Source organism: Anthonomus grandis, chromosome 16, assembly GCF_022605725.1.
Source record: "Anthonomus grandis grandis chromosome 16, icAntGran1.3, whole genome shotgun sequence".
Taxonomy (NCBI): domain Eukaryota; kingdom Metazoa; phylum Arthropoda; class Insecta; order Coleoptera; family Curculionidae; genus Anthonomus; species Anthonomus grandis.
The window spans coordinates 407,503-431,100 of record NC_065561.1 but is presented as its reverse complement, the minus strand read 5'-3'; the positions used below and the strand labels follow the sequence as shown (position 1 = coordinate 431,100).

Genomic DNA, 23,598 nt, shown 5'->3' with positions numbered 1-23,598 from the left:
ATAAACTCCTTATCAAGTAGAAGGCAGTTCTTTGATGTTTGCTTTGCGTTTAAGGTTCTGAATGGTATTGTTAGAAGTCCGGAATGTCTGTGCCTTTTCTCTTTGCATGTATCTTCTTACACAACACGAGGTCAGGCGCTTCTCCACATTCCCTTTTGCAGAACATCCTATCTACTAAACAGTCCTATAAATAGAATAGCTTCTACAGTGAATAGATTTGCAAAAGATCTTGATTTTTTCAGTACATCTTTAAATAAATTTAAGTCGTCAGCTAGGGCAACTATCTTGGGATAGTGCCCTACTCCCACTCTTTGGATTATGTTTGGCACAGTATTGTTTATTAGTATTATAGTTTTTACTTAAGACTACTGTTAATTATTAATAAGTACTTGAAATGTTATATACGTTGATGAATAAATAAATAAATAAATAAATAAATCATATAGCATGTATATAGCATTTAGCATGTATATAATATGTAATAATAAGTGTTATGCAATTGTTGAGAGACGTAGGTGTTTAGGACTAAAAGGACAAAAATATTTCATTTAAAACTAGGACAAAAAATATAAAATCGAGAGTTGGATTTATCACAATAGTTTTAAGGTTAGTTAAGCAAGTTTATTATAATTCGGAAAATAGAACCAACTTTTTTTTGAAACATCAGCGCACACAGGTGTGTTATGAACACCTAGGCGTTAATTTAAGATAGATACAGTGTAATAATATATATATATATTTTTGTTCGTACATAATTTTTCTTTTTATAAAATTACTGTAAATAAATGTGGCAGGGAGTCAGGGTGTACTGATCCCTCCAAATAATGAAATAATGAAAAGCTGACTGCCTGGTCAGTCAAAGGATTGCCTGGAGTTTTAAATCTTTATTTAATGCTGAGCAATTTGGATTTATAAAAGGCAGATCTACTGATGCTAATTTGGTGCTGTATGTCAACTATCTCTACCGCTACTTGGAGAAGGGACAGGTTGACTCAATATATACAGATTTTTTCAAAGCTTTTGATCGGGTTAACCATGGGGTACTCTTGCAGAAACTTAGGCCTTTAGGTATTGTGGTATTGGGCCTCTTCTTCAGTGGATTTCAGGATTCATCAGAGGTAGAACCCAGATTGTTAATCTTGGAGGTACATATTCCTCTGAAATTTTGGTGCCATCTGGGGTGCCACAGGGCTCTCACTCGGGCCCTGTTTTGGTTTGCCTCTTTTTGATTGATTTTGTTTGGAAACTTGAAAATTGTCGTGTGCTAATGTTTGCTGATGATGTGAAGCTATTTAGGCTTATCACATCCCTTTCTGATGCTGTGCTCCTGCAAAAAGACCTCAATTTGTTCTTTGATTGGTGCCACTTGAATAGAATGTCCCTTAATATCAATAAGTGCCATAAGATTACTTTTTCTAAGCCAAGAAACCCTATTGCCTTTCTTTATAAAATAAATAATGTAGCAATTGGTTTCAAAACAGAGGTTTCTGACTTAGGAATATTTATTGACCCCAGGTTGTCTTTTAAAAGTCACATCAATCAGGTGACTGGTAGGGCAATGAAAATGCTGGGTTTTATCCAACGGTCTACAACTGATTTGTCTTTGTTTACTTTTAGATTACTTTATTGCTCTCTTGTTAGGCCCATCTTAGAGTATGGCTCAATTGTGTGGTCCCCGTCATATAACTGCTACATTGAGCAGATTGAAAAAACTCAAAATAAATTTTTAAGGGTGGCGGCTTTTAGATGTGGTTACAGGAGACAGGAGTATTACTATCAGTGGGTCAGGGATAACCTGAACTTACCCACATTAGAGTCACGAAGAACATTACTCGACTTATGTTTTATGCATAAGGTTTTAAATGCTACTATAGATTGTCCGGACTTATTGTCTCTTTTTAAACTTAGGGTGCCTTCCAGATTGAATAGACAATCAGAAATATTTTCAGTCCCATTCCACCATACCAATTATGGCATTAATGAGCCAATTACACGAATGGCTCGAAGTGCTAATGGTCTGTCAGGACAGATAAACTTTTTTGACTCTAGGATAACATCTTTTAAGGGGCAGTTAAAGAATATTATTTCATTTCCTTCAAGTACTTTATTGTCGAAAACTTGGTACATGTACACGAATTTTATTGACAAAGCTTCAGAAAATAAATACAATCAAATCAGATTTTACAAAACAAATTTAAAAAATTTATACAACATATAAAATGCCTAAAAAAAAAAAAAAATGCAAGAGAAAAATGTTACAAACAAAATCTTTATAAAACAAAATATATGCATGTAGACAAAGGTAGCAGAGATAAAGGGACACATAAAGGTATGTTCAAAATTAAAATTAACAGATTAAAAGCTTAGCATCTACTACACAACATCCTCAACCTTAAAAAAGTCTTCAATCGAATAAAAGGCTTTTAGAAGCAAATATGACTTCAGTTTACAACAAAACTGGCGCAAAGACTGAACACTTCTTAATTCCACGCTAATGTGATTATAAATCATTAAACCGCGATATATAAATGAATCTTTGATAGATGTAAAATGAGGAATAGGAAGGGGAATATTATTAATCTGTCTGGTAGGATAACTGTGATGTCGGACTGGAAAACTGTTCTTATTTTTGAATATTAAACATGCAGTTTCCAAAATAAATAATGATGGTAGGGTCAAAATACGGCTCTCTTTGAAAAGATTACCACAATGCATTCTAGAATGGGCCTTAAATAAACCTCTGACAGCCCTCTTTTGCAGCACAAAAACAGACTGAAACAGATAATTTGAACATGCACCCCAAAATGGAAGAGCATACCTTAAATGCGACTCGAACAAAGCAAAGTACACATCACGAGCAACATCTCTCCCCAGTTCATGAACGGTTGCCCTAACAGAGAAGCAGCCAGAAGCAAGTTTTTTATTTAACTTTATTATATGATCAGAAAACTTTAAATCTTTATCAATGACTAAACCAAGAAATGCAGAATTGTCTACCATATCCAATGCGTTCTCACCAAAATCAAGACTCTCAGCTTGAAAATTGAAACCAATAATATGGGACTTTGACATATTTAAGCAAAGTTGATTGGAATCACACCATTGCTTTAATTTCAGGAGATCGGCTGCAACATCTCTGACAAGCTGCTTGGGATCTTTATTCGACCATAAAACCGTTGTGTCTTCAGCAAACAATGTAAAATGTCCACATATGCTAAGAGTAATAAGATCATTAATGTATACAAGAAATAGAAGGGGACCAAGAACTGACCCCTGTGGAACACCACAATCCACAGACTCCCTACCAGAAAAGTCACCATTAAGGTACACAGACTGCTCGCGACCAGACAAATAGCACTCAAACCACTTCAGTGCAACACCCCTAACTCCATAAGCAGAAAGCTTCTGAAGCAGTATCCTATGACTCACACAATCAAAAGCTTTGGACAAGTCACAGAACACCGCCGCAGTCGCCTCTCTTCCATTAACACCCTGGAGAAGTTTGGACAAGAAATCAAACATAGCGTCAGAGGTGCTTTTCCCTGATAGAAAACCAAATTGTTCATCTCGAAGAACCCCTTCTCTCAGAAGAAACTTTAAAAGACGATCCTTCATAAGTCTTTCAATTAACTTAGATAAAGTAGACAAAATTGAAATCGGCCTATAGTTGGATGGACTAGAACGATCACCACCCTTATAAAGAGGCAACATTTTTGCTAATTTTAGGCAAAGAGAAAATGTGCCCGACTGAAATGAAATATTAATAGCATCAGAAAGAGCCTGTATAGCACTCAAAGGAAGTTTTCCCAATAAATTCACTGAAATACCACTAGATGCCCTTTTCTTTTTCATCGATCCTATAGTGCAAAAAAATCTCCCTGGGAGTAGTGGGGCTGAGGTAAAATGAGTTTCCAGTAGTGGTAGGTAAAAATTTGAGAGGGTCATAAGTGGAAGAGAGACCCTTTGTGAGGATATCAGCAACCGAACAAAAGTACTTATTTAATATGTCAGAATCAATCTGCACTTCTTGAGAGCCATTACTTTTGGACACAACCTCATTAACAATTGACCACGCTTCGCGTTGCTCATTGGAGGAATATTTCAAACGTTTGGAATAATAGAGACTTTTCGCTTCACACACAACTTTCCGGTAAACTTTTCGATATCTCGAGATTAGCGACAATACAAAATTATTTATCGGGTAGAACTTTTTTAAAATACCAAAAAATCTAAGATTACGGCCGGAAATGCGAATATCAGGAGTTAACCATCTTTTCCGGTCCCTAAATCGATTTTTTAATGGGTGAACGGGAAAGTATCTATCAACTAACTTTGAAAGAGATGGGTGAAATGAAGCAAGAGCATCCTGCTCACAAAATATTGAGTCCCAATTAAAAGTCCGACATCCGTCAAAAGACCGGAAGTTCCTTGTGCTGTAAATTCTACCCAAACCTCTGGATTTGTATTTTTTTCTGAATGGCACCTGAGCCAGGATGGCATTATGATCAGACAAAGCTGGATCAAATAAATTACAAATTACATTCTCCTGTATATTGGAGGCAACATAGTCAATGGTTGTTGATGTGGTACCTGTTACACGCGTAGGGAAGCAAATTAATTAAATCCAATGTAGCCCTATTCTCCCCATCTTCAAAATCTATATTAAGATCGCCAGCAAGAATTATAGTATTTTTAGGAGAAAATTTAAAAAGGAATTGTTAGCAAGCCTATCTAAAAAAGTACTACTACTATTTGGGGAACGATACATACACACAATATAATAATTGGCTTTACCAGAATAAACAATTGAGAATTCAAACTCCTTTTCGACACTAAGATCATCAAAATCGCCAAAACCAACAAAGCCGTCGCAAAAACATTGATGCACAAGAGCCACAGTGCCACCATATCCAAGGCCAGCCCTACAGAATTTGGAAGCTACAGAGTAGCCAGGAAGGGAAATTGGTTCCTCATTTCTCAACCAGTGCTCAGTAAGTAAGACAATGTTTGGAAAATTTAAACTGTCTAAAAGTATTTACAAATCATCAGATTTACCGCGCAGTGATTGAATATTCAAAAGCATAATAGAAATGCATGCGTCAAAGTTGCCTACCCTAAAAAAGAAGTAGAAGTTAGTAGAAGTTAAGCTGAAGTAGAGTTAAGAGTAAGAGGAGAACTATCAGAGTTAGAGCCACTGGAATGCTTATCAAAATTAACATTAGATAATGGAACGGGGGAGAGTACAAAATTTCTTTTTAACGCATAACTAACAGTAACAAACAAAACCAGACGAACACAAAGAGCACTCTTACTAATTCTAAATTTATTATTTTGAGAGTTATTGCTGAAAATTCTTACTGAAGCCCTTTGGGACTTAAGAAATCTCTTACAAATAGATACCACATGAAAATAATTAAACTTATTTGTATCATCGTAAGTTAAGCTTAAAGTTAAATTAGTGAATTTACCCAAAGAAAGTAAACCATAAAAGGAGTGACAGTCAAAATAAGTTGATCCTAAATCTAAGCAAACAATAATATTATCCGTACTAACATAGTCAGTGGTTAATTCAAATATACGGTTTGCCATCTGGGATAAAGTATAGTTGGAGTGAACTTCACCGTGAATAGAATAGATCTTAGAGTCCAAAGAATGTGTCATCCTAGAGGCTACACCTCTTGCAGTCTGATCACCAAACACCAGGACCTGCTTTCTGCATACATTGACAGGATTACTTGTCACAAAAAACTCTTTAACATCAGGTACTGTTAAATTCTTGGTACTAGAAGGATTGTCAAGTTCTGTACTAAGTGTACAATGAGTGTCAAATTCGATATCCGAAGAATCCTGGATAACTTCCTCGCGTGAGTTAGAGGCTTTAAATACCTCCATGTCATTTTTGAGAGAAGGTATTTCACAAGAGTATGATTGATTTTCTGCTTCAAGAAGTCTAATTGAAGTAATCATTTTTTTGCATATCGAATTAGCTTCTTCTAGATCTTTCTGGAGTAAAGATATTTTTTCCTTCTGATCAGAAATAGAAATTTTCAAAAGCTCTTCATTCAGCATTAATTTATCAATCTCAGATCGCAACTTAATAACCTCTTCTCTTTTGTTATTTAATTTCTCAACCATTTTGCGCTCTGCTTCCAATATATCCTCCTCGAAGCCTGAGTTAGTTTGCGTTCTTTTCGAAAAGCATTATCCCTAGATTCTAGTTCCTTATGCAAATCAGTCACCCTATCCTGTAGAAAACTAATTTCATCATTTTTAGATAATTCTAACTGTTCAATAAAGATGTTCTTTTCATTGAGCATGGATTGAAGCTCGGCAACCAATTTAAGTGCATTATCATGCTCAACGGATTTTACAGAATTAGGTGAGGAAGCAGTTGATTTGCACACATCAGAACAAAAAATTTTTGTTTGTCCTATTTTTTCATGTGACCGAAAATCCCAAAGACAGCTTGGGTGAAAAAATCCCAAACATTCAATGCATAAATAATTATTAAATGTTTTATTAGCACAGCATTTAAATTTACTTTTTGGCTTCATACCATACATTTTGTGTGATTGTAAATACTTCTCAGAGAATGACCCCATAACACCAATTCATTTCATGGAAGCAAGAAACATTCAGACAACAGTCTCAGAGAATCACCCAATGGTATTTGTACACAAAATCTTTATTTATATGATTGCATTCCAAGTTCTTTTATGGAAATGAAATCACACCAATTTGTCACTTTAATTTACAGTAAGCCAATTTGTTTTTACATCACGATTTAGAGCGCACTTCACGTAACATACCGACCAAAAATTAAAATTTTTCTGATCTTCTGATATCCTGATTATACACGTATTTATGATATAAGAACGCACAAGCTGCGGTACGACCGTTCTCCGAGTCGAATCTGGGGCTTTAACTTTTTTTTTCTTCTCATAGGGGCTTTAATTAATTAACTCATCTACACCGTTCACTGATTTATAGATGTTTGTATGCTATGTAACACTTTTGTAAATGGATTCCGTTAATAAATAAATAAATAAATAAATAAATAATATTAAATAATATGAGTAATGTTCTTAAGTAAATATTTATGTTTTATGAAAATAATTTTAATTTTTATTATTCACCTTAAGATAATGCTTTATTTTGATAATCAAAGTTTGTGTCAAATCAATTTTTTCAATTTCTTTGTTTTTTCTTTGTTACACTTTGTTCATTTAAAATTTTATATAAAATTAGGTTTTTTATTTATGGTAAACACCTAATTATTGTTAAGTACACAAATTGAATGAAAACAGAAGTGCCAATAATTGGGCAAATGTGGGTGCCAATATTAGGTTAAAAGGTGCCAATCATTGGGCAATTGGTCCTAGTTTTCTAGTTTTATTTAATTATAATAGATATTACTTTTTTACTATAAATCTAATTTCATTTTTTAAAAATAGTATCTTTGGCGATTCAAAAAATTAACCTCAAGATGCATGTCAGAGAGTCAGTATTATTATTTTCGGTGGACATGTTCGTTACAAGTAAAACTTGTAATTTGTGAAAACACACACTTAATTACTATATTGACAAAGTTCTCTCAAAAGACTGCCTTTTCTGTTCCTTTATGCTTCTTCAAGCATTCATTCCCGGCCTCGTTCCACTCGATTCTCGATATCTCTTAAAAGATATTGAGTCATGTCCTTTATTTTATTTCTAAATAAACTTCACTAAAAATCAACATGAACTCAGACTCATAAAAATAATTAATGGACGGCCGTACCGCCGATCGTTGACAGTAACTTAATACCAAGCCTATTACTAATCAAAACAAATCCTTATCTTAATATTCTTAGAAAAATACGTATGGCCGACATGCATATAGAACTATAGGACGCAAAGATAAAACTTTCCTTAAAGTGCCAACCATTGGGTAGTTTACCCGAGACAGTTTGCAAATTTGTATGACAGTTATTCATAATTAAATACATAATCTACTCTATATTCTGTTTGAATTTTTACAATTTTATCAGTCATGAAAAAAAAGATAATTCCTATGACCCCGTTATATGAACCAGTCCTAGGAATACCTTCACATTTTCATTGTTGTGGTTTCATCACATATTGGATAATAAAATATTTTTTTTTACGGTTCAATAAATTATACAGGCTGCATAGAGACAAATTTGTCAAATCAGTTTGATTGCCAAATTTCACAGTTTTCTTAATTACAAAATTGCACTTAAACTACACAGTAATTCTTGATTTTGTAAAAAGTTTTTTTTATATTTCATGCAGGTAAATTTGTGAAGAGCTTGAGCTGCTGTTTTGTTTTATTTATTCTTTTTCTTTGCTTTTGCCTTTTGCAGTAGTTAGGTGGGATTAACGCTTGTAAATTTGTTAAAATATTTATTTAATTAATAATTAAATTAACAGCTACTAATTTTGTAAGCCTATCTCTGGTTCAGTATAGATATAAATAATATTGATAACATAATATTACTTCTTTTAAAACATATAACATTTTTGTTTTTGGTTTGTAAATTTTTTTGAAATTTAACGCATTTACTCCTTTAGTTGCATAAGTTTCATTTGGTAATGAAAATGTCACTATTATACTTGTATATACCTGTGTTCTCTTATAAAGCATGAAGGTTGCACAACTCAATGTAAGGTTGCTTTTCAATGGTTTTCAGGAGTTTACCTCATTGGTTGTTGAACATGACTTCGATGTTGTTATGTTAACCGAGACGTGGCTAAACAATAATTTATCTGTTAATGCACTGAATATCCCTGGCTACTGTTTTTATCACAAGGATCGATCTGGTAGAGGTGGGGAAGTTGGTGCCTATGTAAAATGTAATCTAAAACATACAACTATTGGTTTTAATTTTCAAACATCTGATCAACTAGAATACATATGATAAATGATTTTGAAAACATAATATCTGAGACATTTCTTCAAGCGGATATACTTTTGTACCTGGGAGATTTTAACATCAACTTTTTTAATTTATCTAATTCTATACTGGATACTTTTGAGTCTTATGGTCTGCAACAGCTTATAAATGAGCCTACTAGAGTGACGGAGACCTCAAGCACTCTTATTGATCCTATATTTATCAATAATTTTGACATAGTGAAACAATGTGGAACGATATCTTCAAATGGAATTTCTGACCATAATTTAGTATATGTTAATATGTCTCTTAATATTAAAAAAGCACCTCCTAAAATATTCTCTTTTAGGTCATTTAGAAATTTTAATCAACTAAATTTTGAAAATGATTTTTTAAATATGTTGTGGCATCAAATTTTATGGGAAGAGAATTTAGAAAGTAAACTAGAACTTTTCAATCATTTCATTATAGAACTTTTTGATAAACATGCTCCCATAATAGAGGTCCGAGCAACAAAACCAAAAGCTCCTTGGTTAAATGATGATATTTGTCACCTAAGAGTATTGAGAGATAAAAGTTGGCAAAAGTATAGAAAAACTAGATCGGACGCTGACCATTTACTCTATAAAAATATTTGTAACCAGACATTATCTGCCACTAGAGCTGCAAAAAAGAGATATATTATAAATACTTCTCAATTAAACAATACAGCTAAACTCTGGAAAACTCTTCAAGCTTTAAATGTTCGCTCACAAAAAAAACACATTATACCAAGTAACCTCTCAAATCCTAATGAAATTAATAGTTATTTTACATACTTTTTGCAATCCATATCAAATCCTTCAAATAATCAAATTTTATATTATAACACCCATATATTCAACCCAGAAATAAACTTCAAATTTTCTTTAGCTACAATAGATGAAATACACTCCGCTCTACATAACATCCGAACTAACGCTGTTGGTACAGATCAAATTAATGCAAAAATGCTAAAAATATGTAGCCCTTTAATAGATCATATAATTTTACACATTATTAACACGGCCATAGAGAAGAAACAAGTCCCAACAAGATGGAAAACTGCTCTGGGAATGCCACTACCAAAGAATAGTCAGCCCTCCCATTTTTCTGAGTTAAGGATCATAAGTATTCTTCCCACCCTGTCAAAAATTTTTGAGCGAATCCTTTATAATCAAATATTCACTTATTTCACTGTTAATAAAATCCTGCCTGATAATCAATGTGGATTTCGAGAGAATTTTAGTACAGTATCTGTTTTAGCATCTGTGCTTGATGATATATTCAGGGCCTGCGATGAAGGCTACATAAATATTTTAGTACTTCTAGACTTCTCCAAGGCCTTTGATACTCTGGATCACCGTCTCCTATTAGCTAAGCTAAAATATTATGGGTTCGACGCGGACTCTGTTCAATTAATTAATTCATTTTTAAGCAAACGGTCGCAGAAGGTGGTCTATAACAATATTACGTCGAATGCATTGGATGTTCTGATTCTCATTGGATGATACGTCGATTCATTGGATGCGAGAATTATTGATATAATTCTCGCACTTAAATACTGTAAAACACAAGCATACGCAGATGACACACAAATCTATGTCTCTTTTGATTATAACAAATCGCAAGAAATGGCCGATAAAATAAACGCTGATCTTCAGGTAATTAAAGAATTATCTGCTGAACATAACCTAAACTTAAATTCTGACAAAACTAAACTATTATGTATTGGCAGCAAAATCAAAAGGAACTCTATTAAAAACAACTTAAAATTAAAAATAAATGATACTACATTAAAATTTGTATCCAGCGCAAAAAATCTTGGTTTAACTATCGACGAAGATCTCAGATTTAGTGCACCCGTTCAGAATATAACAAGAAAACGCTTCTGTGCGCTGAAATTATTATATAATAATCGACACATTCTTAACTACTCGTTGAAAAAAAGTTTATGCGACACATTAGTACTCTCACATTTCAACTATGGTGACTTTATATACGGTCCATATTTTACAGCTCTCGATAAACAAAAAATACAAAGGGTACAGAACGCATGCTGTCGATTGATATACGGAATCAGGAAGCATGACCATATTACTCATAAAATTGTAGAATCTAACTGGCTAAATATGGAAAGCCGTAGAAAACTACATCTTTCAAATTTTGTGCATAAGCTTTTCAATACCACTAACACCTCGAATACTCTTAAAAATTAATTTCTGCCAAGGACAAGCATGCATGGACAAAATATTAGAAACAAAAACAAATTCTCCATCCCGTTACATAAAAAATCTATGTATAAAAGATCCTTTTCATATAATGCAATCACCTTATATAATTCCATACCTGATAATTTTAAAATATTATTATGAAAATGTAAATACGTTAATTATTCTGCTAGTTTTTGTACAATTTTATTAGTATTCTGTAGTTAAAGTTGATTCGTAGGGTTTCTTTAGGGTTCTACTTACGTTTGGTTTATTATTTTCATCTATAGTGTTTAGTTTTTAAGTAGTTCATCTTGTTTGAGAGCCCCATTTTGGCCCCAACTTAGGTTATTTAGGTTATATTATTGTAAATCCCTGTAGTTCTAATTTTCTAGAATTTGTATACTTGCTTGCTTTGACTGTCAGTATTCTCCTAAAATTATTGGTCTCTTTGGGCAAAAACAATGAAGATAATTCTAAATATTTCGAAACTGATCCATCGGGTTTTAAAAAGGACGCGCTTCGTGACAAATCATTCAGTTTTAATTGTTTAGTCAGTTTTTACCTTGGAAACAATTAAACGACAGTCAAGGCGAGTTAGGTTAGTGTTTTTGACGTTGACAATAAAAGTGTGTTCCCGAATTTCGTTACAATATTTAATATTAACAAATTTAAATACAAAATGCGTTTGTTTTTATTTAATCAACAAACTCACCATGAATAAGAAAGGATTTTTTTTTCTTACTAAAGACAAAAAGACACTTAAAATGAGCATGTTGAGGCAATACTTAATAAAAAAATAAAAGAATAAATAAAAAAAATGGGAGAATAACCAGGAAAAGTGTATCTGACTTGTGTAATAAACCAACCTTATATATTTGAAGAATTTATAAACAAGTATGCTGAACTGGACTAGGCTTTGAAATTATTTCAAAATATAACTAGCTACTTTTTAAAGAAAATCTCTACCTGCTACTGGATAAAGCTATATTACGGTGTTTTGTATCGCACAGTTTGTCGTTGTGTATAATAATTCTTTAAGTAACTTTTTTTTTCTTTCTACAGTGTGTGCGTATATTTAAAGAGCTATTCGCTAATAAATTGCATGATATTGTTTTATTTTCACTTCAGAGGGATTAGGTAGGTTAAGTAAGAGTAGCCACATGGCTAGACTTCGCATCTCTTATATCCCTATAGAAATGTATGTATTATAATCACAACTGTAAACTATTTGTTTGTTAAATAAAAGAGGTTTATTATTATTATTATTATTATTATTATTATATAACATTATTAGTCTAATACAAACATATAAGTTTTGCAACTACGTAAACATTATATTTAAAACTTAAAAATATCTGCACATAAAAACATTTAAGGTATAATAATACCTACATATTAAGAAATAAAATATATGTATATATACCGGGTGACACAGGAAAAAGGGAATACTTATTAATTATTTTATTATTTAATATAAACAAATGAAATTTGGTATATCAATTGAATTATTATAGGAGCATCTTTTGACATATTCAGTTGTTTTCTGTCACTTCCAGTTTAACCGGAAGTGACACTAACTTTGATTATTGATCTGATTATTTTTTAAATTGGTTGATAAATAAGCCCATAAACAGAAAAAAAAATTAATAATTTATAATTATAATAATTATTTCTTAAATTATTTCAATTTTTTAACTTTTCATACTTCTTGTAATAAATCTGATCTCTTAATTTACTTGCAATCGATGAACAAACATTTTCACACCACATCAGATTTTTAGGGAATTAAAATTGTTTTTATTTTTTTAAGAGAAAACCGTGCGTCGGACAAAATAAAAACAAGAAATCAAATTTGCTAAAAAGTGGTTGAGGATTTTAAAAATAATTTTTATTTGAAGAAAAAGCAGTGTGCATTCTATTTTTTCACAACAATATTCAATTAAAGACCTGTAGGGACGCCACTGGCAGAGAAAATATTTTTTTGCACATCAAAAAATGCGTCTTGACGCATAGAATATATGTACCAAATTTCATAAAAATGTCTACAATATTGTCTAAGTTATTATTAAAAAACTGATTTTTTTTGAAAACTCTTCTTTTGAACACCCTGCATCTCAAAAGTTAAGACGTTTAGGACATATGTTCATAGGAATTTTTTTTCTTAAATGGGTCCAGGAATCACCTCCTTAAATATTAGCACGTCTTTAAGGAATACCCTGTATATTAAAAAAAATTACTTTAATATTTAGTACTAACATTTTTTTTCGTATAGGATGATAGATTTATTATCCTTTTTATGTTTAGACAATACTATTTTTTATAGTGAAAAATCATCATGTCCTTTTGGGACAGACCAGGTCAGACTTATGCTATTCAGGGAGTGCGACTTTAGAGGCAGAAAGCTCCTCTTTGACTCTGATGCCACTCAAAAAATTCCAGTGGAAAAAACGGAGGCGGATAAGAAATTTATTGAAATTACAAACGGATATGGTTACTTAGTCGTATGTATTATTATATATTATTTGACCCTCAAAAAGGGAATCTCGGAATCTATAAGAGATACTAAAATGGTTAAATTGGGAATTTTTGAGCTTAACAATGTGCTGTTTAAAAAAATTAAAAATTTCTAATAGTTCCAAAGATTCAAAAAAGAAATTTGACAAAATTTTGAAAAATCGATTTTATTTTTTTCTGAGCTTATTTCTTATCCCATTTCATTTAATCCCATTTTTTAATAATTTGCACATTTTCATTGCCAATTTTTTCGTGCTACATGATGGTGTTTTTAGATTTTGAATATGATGTTTCGTCTTTTGCCATCATCAGCTTTGTGATTTCTTATAGGTACCATATTTGGTTTTTGCTTTTTTAACATCTTTGCTTTCTAATGATGTATCACAAGTAATATTTAAAAAAAAACTGACAAAAAACCAAATTTACCACAGTAGGTTGTGCATATTTAAACTGTCAATAAATGTTACATGTTATAAATAAAAGATAGGCAGAATTGCATTGCTAGTATAATGCAATACCGTTGTTTCGTTCTCTCTCCTTTTGTTACTTTTTGCTAATTTTTCTTATTTTTAGTTTCAACAACAACAGTTTTCTTTAAAGTTTAAGATATTTAATAATTAGTTCGGTAATACTTTTTTTATTTTGGTTTATTTACATTGATTTCGCATATAAAAGTTCACCCGGTATAACACAAGCGTTTCTTGGTAAATTGTCAATATTTAAACTCGACCTATCTTACATTTCTTTATTCTCTTATTCCGATGTTCCTTCTATAAAGCCTTGCTCTTTTACCCTACTTCACCTTATGGACCCCTCGGGGCGAGAGTAGTAAGCTATTTGACCGAGGTCATCCGCCAAAATACGGAACAGGTGTGCTATACCGGAAAGCAGTAGTACTACGGCAATTATTGAATCGGTACCTAAATCTCATGCGAGATAATACCGAAGTGCATCACGTTTTTGTCGATTTAATGAAAGCTGATTGGGGTGTTCCTTATATCAACATCCTTTACTTCATTTATTACTAGGGTAAGTCGAGTCCTTTTTTCCTTTCACGTTAAATTGTGTCTCTTTTTATTAATTTTCTATTTTATTTCACTCATTATATAGCCCCTAAGGGTGTGCGTCGAAAACCGAAGGATCACCTTATTTCAGTGTGACTGGAGCAGCGTCCCTATTTTTTTACAGTCTGGCCTTGATAACTTGATAAATAATTAAGATAGAAATAACCTTGATTTAAGTAATTAAACACATATTATAAACAGGCCCGAAACAACCGTAGTAGTGCACATGCATCACTTCAGGGTTACACCTTTATTATTTTCGAAACACCTGTAAATATTTTAAAAGACACTAAATTAATTTAGTTATTTAAAAAAAACACACTTTATAGTAATTTTCTAAAGGAATCATGTTATCCAAATAGTCTTCAACATCCGATCTTAAAAACTGGTAATAAGAATCTCCGTTAAGAGTTCCATTAATCCAAAATTCGATTTTTATAAATACCTGCGCGAACATTCAGGCTAAATCGCACTTGTGCCCGAATTTTATTTATCCTTTTAGTAATTTTTATTAATTTTCCATGAACTTGAAATGTTGTTGAAGTTTTGCAGTTTTGTTGTCGGAATAATTTTTCATAACTTACAAGCATTTAATGTAATTTTCTAGTGATTTTCATAATATTTTAATAATGTAGTAATTTTCCAGGCAATCAAAGTTTTTTTGTAAACTGTTTTTTGAGTTGAAGTCTTCTGAGAACTTCAAATGTTTGTAATTCTTTCCAGGCATTTGGATTAAGTTTTTATGTTTTCTAAACTTTCTTTATAATGACATAAAATTTATTTTTTTGTTTTATTTTAGAAAATTACGTTAAATGTCTGGAAGACAGAAAATTACGCAAAAAACCTGGGAAATATTAAATATTTAAAAAAATATTTAAATCTCTGGAATGCGTAAAAATGTCCATGAAATGTTTAAACTAAAATATAAATCAATCCGGTTTTCTAGAAAACCTACAGAATTGCGTTAAATGTCTGGAGGTCATAAGATATTAAGAATATGGAAAATACAAAAACTGATTTTAAAAGCCTGGAATAAAACAAAAATGTATTTTAATTGCCTGGATTAAATAAAAAATTAATTGTTAAACCTAGAAAGCTTATAAAAAAAGTCTAAAAACATGGAAATTTCTCAAATTAAAAACGGCAATAATTTACCCTAAAAACTTAAAATTAAATAAAAAATTATTTCAAAATATTCCAAAAATATCAAATTAAAAAAACATAAAACCAAAAAAAAATAATTTTAAAGAAAAATGACTCGGAAGTTGTGGAAAAAAAGCGCAAAGTTCTGGAATAAAACGATATTTTTAAATGCCTGGAATAATACAAGAATGCTCGAAAAATCCAGAAAATGTTAAAATTTATTTCAAAAATTTGAAAAGAGTAACTTATTTTAAAACATTAAAATTGAAAGATAATTTTTTTTAAATAATAATAATAATAATTTCTGGGAATTGTCGTGAATTATTTTCGCCTCAAATGCGTTTATTATTTCTATTAAAATTGCCACAGTTTGTAAATGTGCTTTCATTGGTTCATATTACATTCTCAAGAAAATTGGGGTAATCAGTAATTTTTTGCGTTAGTCAATTATAAAAAACAACACAGGTCTTTCAGTATTATCAGGATGCAATTTTTGAGCTAAATTAATTTTAAATGACTTTTTTAAGTTTTATCCAACCATTTGTATGGGAGGCAATAATATTCTGAGAAAATTTCCGTGTATACTTCTTTGGGTTCACATTTATCTACAAAATATTTCTTAGGTAGTGCAATAAGCACAAAAATCGCTGATCCATACCTCATTAAGTAAGTTTTCTTTAGTTTCTTCATCTATTCCATTTCCATGTTTACTTTTAAGCTTATTAAAAGAATCAAACATACCAAAATTTTTAGCCTTTATTTATTTTTTATGTGTATGTATAAATATATTTAAAAAATATATTTTTTATACAGTGAGGACGCGCAAGTAGGAACAAATTCATTTAAAATTCAGGGCTGTGGCGATTTTTTGAACCAAAAATAAGCAACGACCATCAACTTCAATTTTTTAAATGGAAACACCTATTTTTTATTCCATTTTTGAATTCTGCATAGAACTTTAGCTATATTTTGTATATCATGTCTTATACCTAATACTAGCATTATTAATAAATTTGCAACTGTTTGGGTCATTTGAGCATATTCAAACATGTTTTTTCATAATTTTTTAACAGGTATATTTAATTGTTGACACCTTGTCACCATTTAATCGCATGGAAACAGTATGTATTACTTTACGTAAATGTCAGTAAGTGTCAAGTGCAGTTGCAAAGTTTAAAAGTATGGCGCGTTTAACTGAAAAACAAATAATTGAAATTTTGATGATGGTAGGATATGGCGACACGACTCGAATACAGGCCGAAATTTGCGATTTGTTTAACAATAAGTACCCGGAGAGGCCTATTACACGTTCGGTAGTAAGCAAAATTGAAAAAAGTTTTTGAGAGAGATTTTGGTAATGTTAGAGACAAATATGACCTGGACCGTCCCACGCTTCCAGAAAACAGACAATTAGATATTTAATACTAAAATATTAATTAAAGACTATTTAATAATTATTATTAAATACTATTTAATAATACGAAATTACCTTATCAGCATTTTTCCGAATAGATGAATGGGAAGGGGGGTTTTATTGAATGGCCAGCAAGGTCTCCACATTTAACCCCATTGGATTTTTATCTATGGAGTTATCTAAAATCTAAAGTGTAGTTTGATAAACCTGAAAGTTTAGAAGAGTTAAAAAATATAATTAGAGCCGAAATACAACAAATCCCGCCTCAAACAATAAGTATTACAACAATTTGAATATCGACTTGGTTACTGTCAGAACGCTAACGGTCAACAATTTGAACATTTATTTTAATTTTTTTGTTTTGTTTTTTTTTATAAACCTTTCCAAAAATTCATGGTTATGTATAAAAAATTTAATCGTAAATATCTTAATAAATATTGAGGTTAGGTATAGGACATGGCATACAAAATATACTTAAAATTTCATACAGAATTAAAAAATAAAATAAAAAATGGGTGCTTCTATTTAAAATGATAGCTCTTAATAAGGTGACAGTTTATTATCAGAATGTAAATGGCTTAAGAACAAAGTTGGTTGAAGTTTGCAAAAATGCTTCAACTTCAGTATATGGCGTGATGATGTTGAGTGAAACTTCATTGAACAGCAACTTCTTGGACAGTGAACTGGGTCTGCATAGCTTTACTATTTACAGACGGGACAGATGTCTTGAACGGACTGGTAAAACCAGGAATGGTGGAGTACTTATTGCTGTTCGCTCGTCTCTAGAGTCTGAATTGCTGCCTATGGCTCATGAAGAATCTGAAGCCATCTGGGTGTCCGTTATTTTTGGTAAAGTGAGACGAATTTTTTGTTGCTTTTACATACCTCCCAATTCTAAACCCGAAGACTACCAACGTTTTTGTGAGACAACCGAGAGGGTGGCCGAAGACTATGGTGACAGCTCAATTTTGATTGCCGGTGATTTTAATCTACCAAAATTGACTTGGTGTAATGACTCTCTTGGAATGTTTAGTAGTGGTGTTGTGGGGCCTGCAGAATCTTTACTAGAAACAATGCCATACCTTAACATGTATCAGATCAATAACATTCAAAATGCAAATGGGGTATATCTAGATCTAGTTTTTAGTAACAATAGTAATGATACCCTATCATGCTCAAATGATCTTTTAGTTAAATGTGATCGACATCATCCTGCATTGGTGATTTTTATAAAGTTAAACAATTTTGAATCTCTTGATTATTGTGAAGAAATACACGACTTCAAGAATGCAGATTATGCAGGTCTTAACAGCTACCTTCTTGATGCGGATTGGGATAGTTTATTCTCATCTGATGTTAACGCTAATGTGGACTGTTTGTATAATGCATTGGGCAACGCTCTCACCTATTTTGTACCTATCAAAAAATTAACAATAAATTCAAGTTTCCAATATGGTTCAGCGCAGAATTGAAATCAAATGTCTTGCAAAAAAGATTGTCACATGCAAAGTATAAACAGTCTAAGGCCGTTGAAGATTATGAAATGTTCAGTAATCTTAGAGCAATCTGTAAGAATCAGGCCGATCAGTGCTACTCAAACTATATTGAGCAAACCAATCTTCTATTTCCGGTGACCCTAAATATTTCTGGAAATATATAAGAGATAAGACACAAAATAACAGTATTCCATCTACTGTGAAATATTTAGATGCAGTGGGTGAAAATGGCCATGAAATAGCATCTTTATTTGCACAATATTTTTCTTCAGTCTACTCTCCTGATGAATTTGATGTTCAGGAATTTACGCAGCCTGGTATTAATGAAATGCATGTACAAATATCTGAAATGCATGTACGAATATCTTTTGCAAAGTTAACCAATGTCAATGTTAATAAGGGCCCTGGGCCTGACTATAATCCAGCTGTCTTCATAAAACACTGTGCTTTTGCTTTGGCACGTCCACTATGGCTGATTTATAATTTATCTTTCAAGACAGGTAGATTTTCAACCTCATGGAAGTTAAATTATTTGACTCCTATATTTAAGAATACAGGTCAGAGGGATGATGTGAAAAACTATCGTCCTGTTTCTCTGGCTTGTCACTTTGTAAAGGTTCTTGAAAGTTTTGTCACAAATCAGAGAAAAAGGTCGGTTAATTCCATAAATACTGACTTTTCCAAGGCCTTTGACAGGGTTAATCATTCTCTCCTGGTTGCAAAGTTGTCACTCTATGGCATTGGTGGTTGTCTTTTGGCCTGGTTGAAGTGATATCTGCCTGGAAGAACACAGATTGTAAAGATAAATAATTTTTATTCTAGTCCTTTTCCAATGACTTCTGGGGTACCTCAGGGTGCCCATCTTGCTCCTTTTTTATTTAATCTTTTTAATAATGATGATTTTGATTATTGTAATGTGTTGCTTTTTGCTGATGATGTTAAGATTTCTAGAATTATAGACAGTAACTTGGCACATCATGAACTTTGTTCTGATCTTCACAAATTTGAATTATGGTGCAAGAACAATAGAATGGTCCTAAATGCTAAAAAATGCAAATATATTCAATTTACCAGGAGTTTTAGTCCACCATTTCATCAGTACCATCTAATGACTTCACTTATTGAGAAGGTATCAGAGATACGTGATCTTGGGGTGCTTTTTGATTGCAGACTTTTTCAAAAAATATTGAATACCTGTGTAATAAGGCTTACAAAATGTTGGGTTTTATTAAGAGGCACACTCATCAATTCAGCAGTATTGATTCCATCAAACTTCTGTATTTTTCATTGGTTCGCAGTTAACTTGAGTTGAATTCATGTATATGGTCACCTTATTATGCTAAATATATAATGTGTCTAGAAAAAGTTCAACGTAAATTCATAAGATACATCGCTTACAAGCTTAATATTCCTTGTATTGATATTAATTACAGTGAAATGTATAGTTTGCTGAACATTGAAAAGTTGGAGACTCGACGTAAAAACTGCGATATTGTCACAACATACAAGATTCTTAACAATGTAATACAGTCTCCTGAGTTGTTGTGTCAGCTTAATTTAAATGTTCCTCCTACTACAGTGCTCAGACAGACTAGATTATTCTACCTTGAACAAGATCGTACACTGTATGGTGAAAACTGTGCAATAGGTAGAATGATGATTAACTCAAATAGGGTCAGTATAGATTTGTTTAATTTTTCTCTGAGTTCACTTCAACGAGTTTTAAAATCTGCTTAAGTGCAATATAATTTTATATCTTGACTTTGCTTAAAGTGTGTCTTCTTTTCTATTGCAGTTATTCTGTTTTAAACCATTGTTGTCCTTATATTTTATTTAATTTTATTGATGTTACCTATTAGATGTTATTTATGCTAGATATTTAATGATAGTACTAATACTTCAAGTGCTTTATTGCGATATAAAATCTTATTTTGTTGAATATTTTATATACTATATTTATTTTGTAAATTGGTTAATTACCGTAATATATACTGAATCTGAAAAACAATTAAGTTGATAGTCGTAGCTCATTTTTGGTTGATCCTGTATACATGAATTCATCATCAAAAAAAAAACGACGTGTCCGAGCGTTTTTTTTTTCGAACACACCCCTGATTTTAAATGAATTTGTTCCAACTTGTGCGTCCTCACTGTATAAAATAACCGCTCCGTATGATATTGAGCATCATTCATCATTTCTGATGCTCTAATAGCATTTCTATAATATTTCTAATAAATTTTAATCATATCTCGCTTTTTTTCATTCATAAAAACCATAATTGCTTAAATTATTAGTATTAGTACTACAATACTAACAAAATATACAAATATTTAAAACATATGATATTTATGACAGTTTGTATCAGTGTCAGTTTATCATAGCCAACTGAGGCAAATTTAGTTGTTTCCAAAAATTCAGGTTTTTACAAAAAATAAATATTACTTCTGATACATCGTTAAAAAGGTAATTTTGCACAGATTTAAAAAAATAAAAATTCAATATAGCGTCCATAAGAAAAAACGAGTTAATGATGGTTTGCAAAAGACGAAATTTATATTAAAAATCTAAAAACGCCATCATATAGCACGAAAAAAGCGGCAATGCAAAAGCGCAAATTATTTTAGAATCAGATAAGAAATAAACTCGGAAAAAATTAAAATCGATTTTTAAAAATTTCGGATTTTTCCGAATATATTCGGTATAACCATCCTGAGTTTTTAAACGGCATATTGTTAATTTTGAGGGTCGAATTTGAAACACCCTGTATATGTACAGATTGTTTCATTGGGAAAGGGACATATTTTAAACTCAAATAGAACTTACACAGGAGGTTCCAAAACCCATATATAACAATTAAAAGTTGTGAGCGTCAGCTAAATAATTTTATAATTTTTAATACGTTAAATAAATTCAAAATAATCAAAATAAAGCATAAAAATAGGATAAAACCTTGTAAAACAACTGGGCGCTTGGGCGACTCCAAAGTAGAGATGGTGACGTGTAGACCTAAAATAATAAAAGTAACCTGAGCACATTTATTCCTATTAAATTAATTATTAAAACAAAAATTAAGCAAAACTCATTAATATGAAAGATATGAATTAATATGTTTTAAACTGGCTCAGTGATTTTACTTTTACGATAACCATTTAATTCATGTTCACCGACATTTAACCACTTTACTTAAATATCCCAAAATTCATTATTCACCAATTTATTACTTTTATCCGATTGTTAAATGCCCCAGTAACGACAACGTACTGATATTAAATGATATACAATCGTTCAATATGCTAAAACGTGAGCACTACATTACTGTACAAACCGTAGCCGAAATGCTATCAAAAACATTATCATAAAACATGAGATTGAGATAGCAATCTCCGATCTAGACCACTTGACGATAACACACTTTGTACTGAGGGGTGCAATGGACACCAAAACGCGAGGGTCCTCTCCAAATACAAAGCCTTGTTAAATACAACGAGCTGTGCAATGGTCCCAGACCAGCTCAGTATCTTAACAAGGAACAATAAACAATCGTCACAACAACACAAGCAAGACAAACAACAATCGTTCAATAAAATATTTCATTAATCACATTTTTTAATTAAAAAGGTAAAATATCGGTGTAATCAATAAGATAGAAATAAGCAGACTCTGTGATAACAGTCACCTTTTCTTGTAGTAAAACACTACACCAAACCAACACAGCTTATTTCACGTCGCAACACCCTGTATTGTTTTTTATTAAATAACTTCAGTTTAGTGACCAAAACTCAAATGAATTTTATAAACCAAATATTTATCTCAGACTCTTTTATCGAAACCCATAAAAATAATTCCCGAGGGGAAACGCTAAGTGTAAACCGTATTTGGTTACTTACGGTACCGCTGAGCTAGTTTTAGTTTTGTATATATCCTGGACCTCTTTTCGGTCAGACCGATAAATTTCATCTTAATGACTAAGAAAAATATTTAAATTCTTTAGAAAATAAACAGGGTCTTACAAGAGGGAAAAGAAAGAGAAAAATTCAGGTAGTACATTAAATGTAGAATAAAAAACGAGTAATTTTAGAGGCATTAGACTCAATAATTATGGTTTTTTTTTAATCTCCTGTATGACTTCTATTTGTGTTTTAAAATATGCCCCTTTCCCATAAATTTATAAATTATATACTCTTATATTCTCTCGTTATGTATTCAGGTTTCAAAACACAATGGGGACTACCAGCAATTATCAGACATGGTTTTTGGTTCTGTTGCTATGAGCTTTAGAGGTACTTACTTAAAAATACATACCCTTACAAATCCCGATAGAATTATGTTTACACAGGTAAATTAGTGCTTTATTCATGATTTTTCATATACACTTCTTATATGTTGAATTTCATTTTATGTTTTAGGTTTTTCCTAGTCCCAGTCACAGCAAAAGATCAAAAACTTCCAGTAACCAGTCGACTGGGAGTAGTTTTGAACATTCCATTAGATTAGACGATTCAGGAAATAATAGTAGCTTTTCTACTAGTGACAGACTTTCAGACCATAGTACTGCTTCTGATACAGTTTTAGGTAAGAAAGCTCATGTTTTTATTTAAATCCGTTATTTACGTACCCTTGACTTGTTCTTGGAATTGCATTAGCCTTATCTTGTTTATACACATTTCTATTTTTACAACTTAATAAACAAAATTATTCCATTCCATTGTTTACTTGCATAGTGATAATTATGACGAAGACGAATGTGTTAATGACGTTTTATCATGTATACAGTAAACGTAAATGACGCCAATAAACGCGAAATGTTTATATTTAACAAATGATGCGTGGATTTTGATGCA

General features: G+C 31.6%; 2 protein-coding genes across 3 annotated transcripts in view; one reads left to right on the top strand and one right to left on the bottom strand.

The window, feature by feature from the left end:
* The window catches only part of LOC126745699 (folliculin-interacting protein 2), a 104,033-nt gene that overhangs the window by 6,192 nt on the left and 74,243 nt on the right, over nucleotides 1-23,598 (top strand). For both annotated transcript variants that reach the window (XM_050453668.1, XM_050453667.1), the window contains exons 2-4: nucleotides 13,449-13,626; nucleotides 22,965-23,093; nucleotides 23,164-23,329. In XM_050453668.1, the coding sequence (XP_050309625.1) occupies nucleotides 13,449-13,626; nucleotides 22,965-23,093; nucleotides 23,164-23,329 (473 nt within the window). The remainder of the gene's footprint in view (nucleotides 1-13,448; nucleotides 13,627-22,964; nucleotides 23,094-23,163; nucleotides 23,330-23,598) is intronic.
* On the bottom strand, nucleotides 755-23,207 carry LOC126745701 (uncharacterized). Its single transcript, XM_050453674.1, has 3 exons — nucleotides 23,060-23,207; nucleotides 17,336-17,467; nucleotides 755-8,858 (listed from the first exon to the last, which is right to left on the bottom strand). Exon 3 carries the CDS (start codon nucleotides 6,133-6,135, stop codon nucleotides 5,143-5,145), a length of 993 nt encoding a protein of 330 aa, XP_050309631.1. The 5' UTR covers nucleotides 6,136-8,858; nucleotides 17,336-17,467; nucleotides 23,060-23,207; the 3' UTR covers nucleotides 755-5,142.

What these genes read in the sequence shown, in the direction of transcription:
- LOC126745701 (XM_050453674.1), bottom strand. Translation starts at nt 6,135, where the DNA reads ATGGTTGAGAAATTAAATAACAAAAGAGAAGAGGTTATTAAGTTGCGA.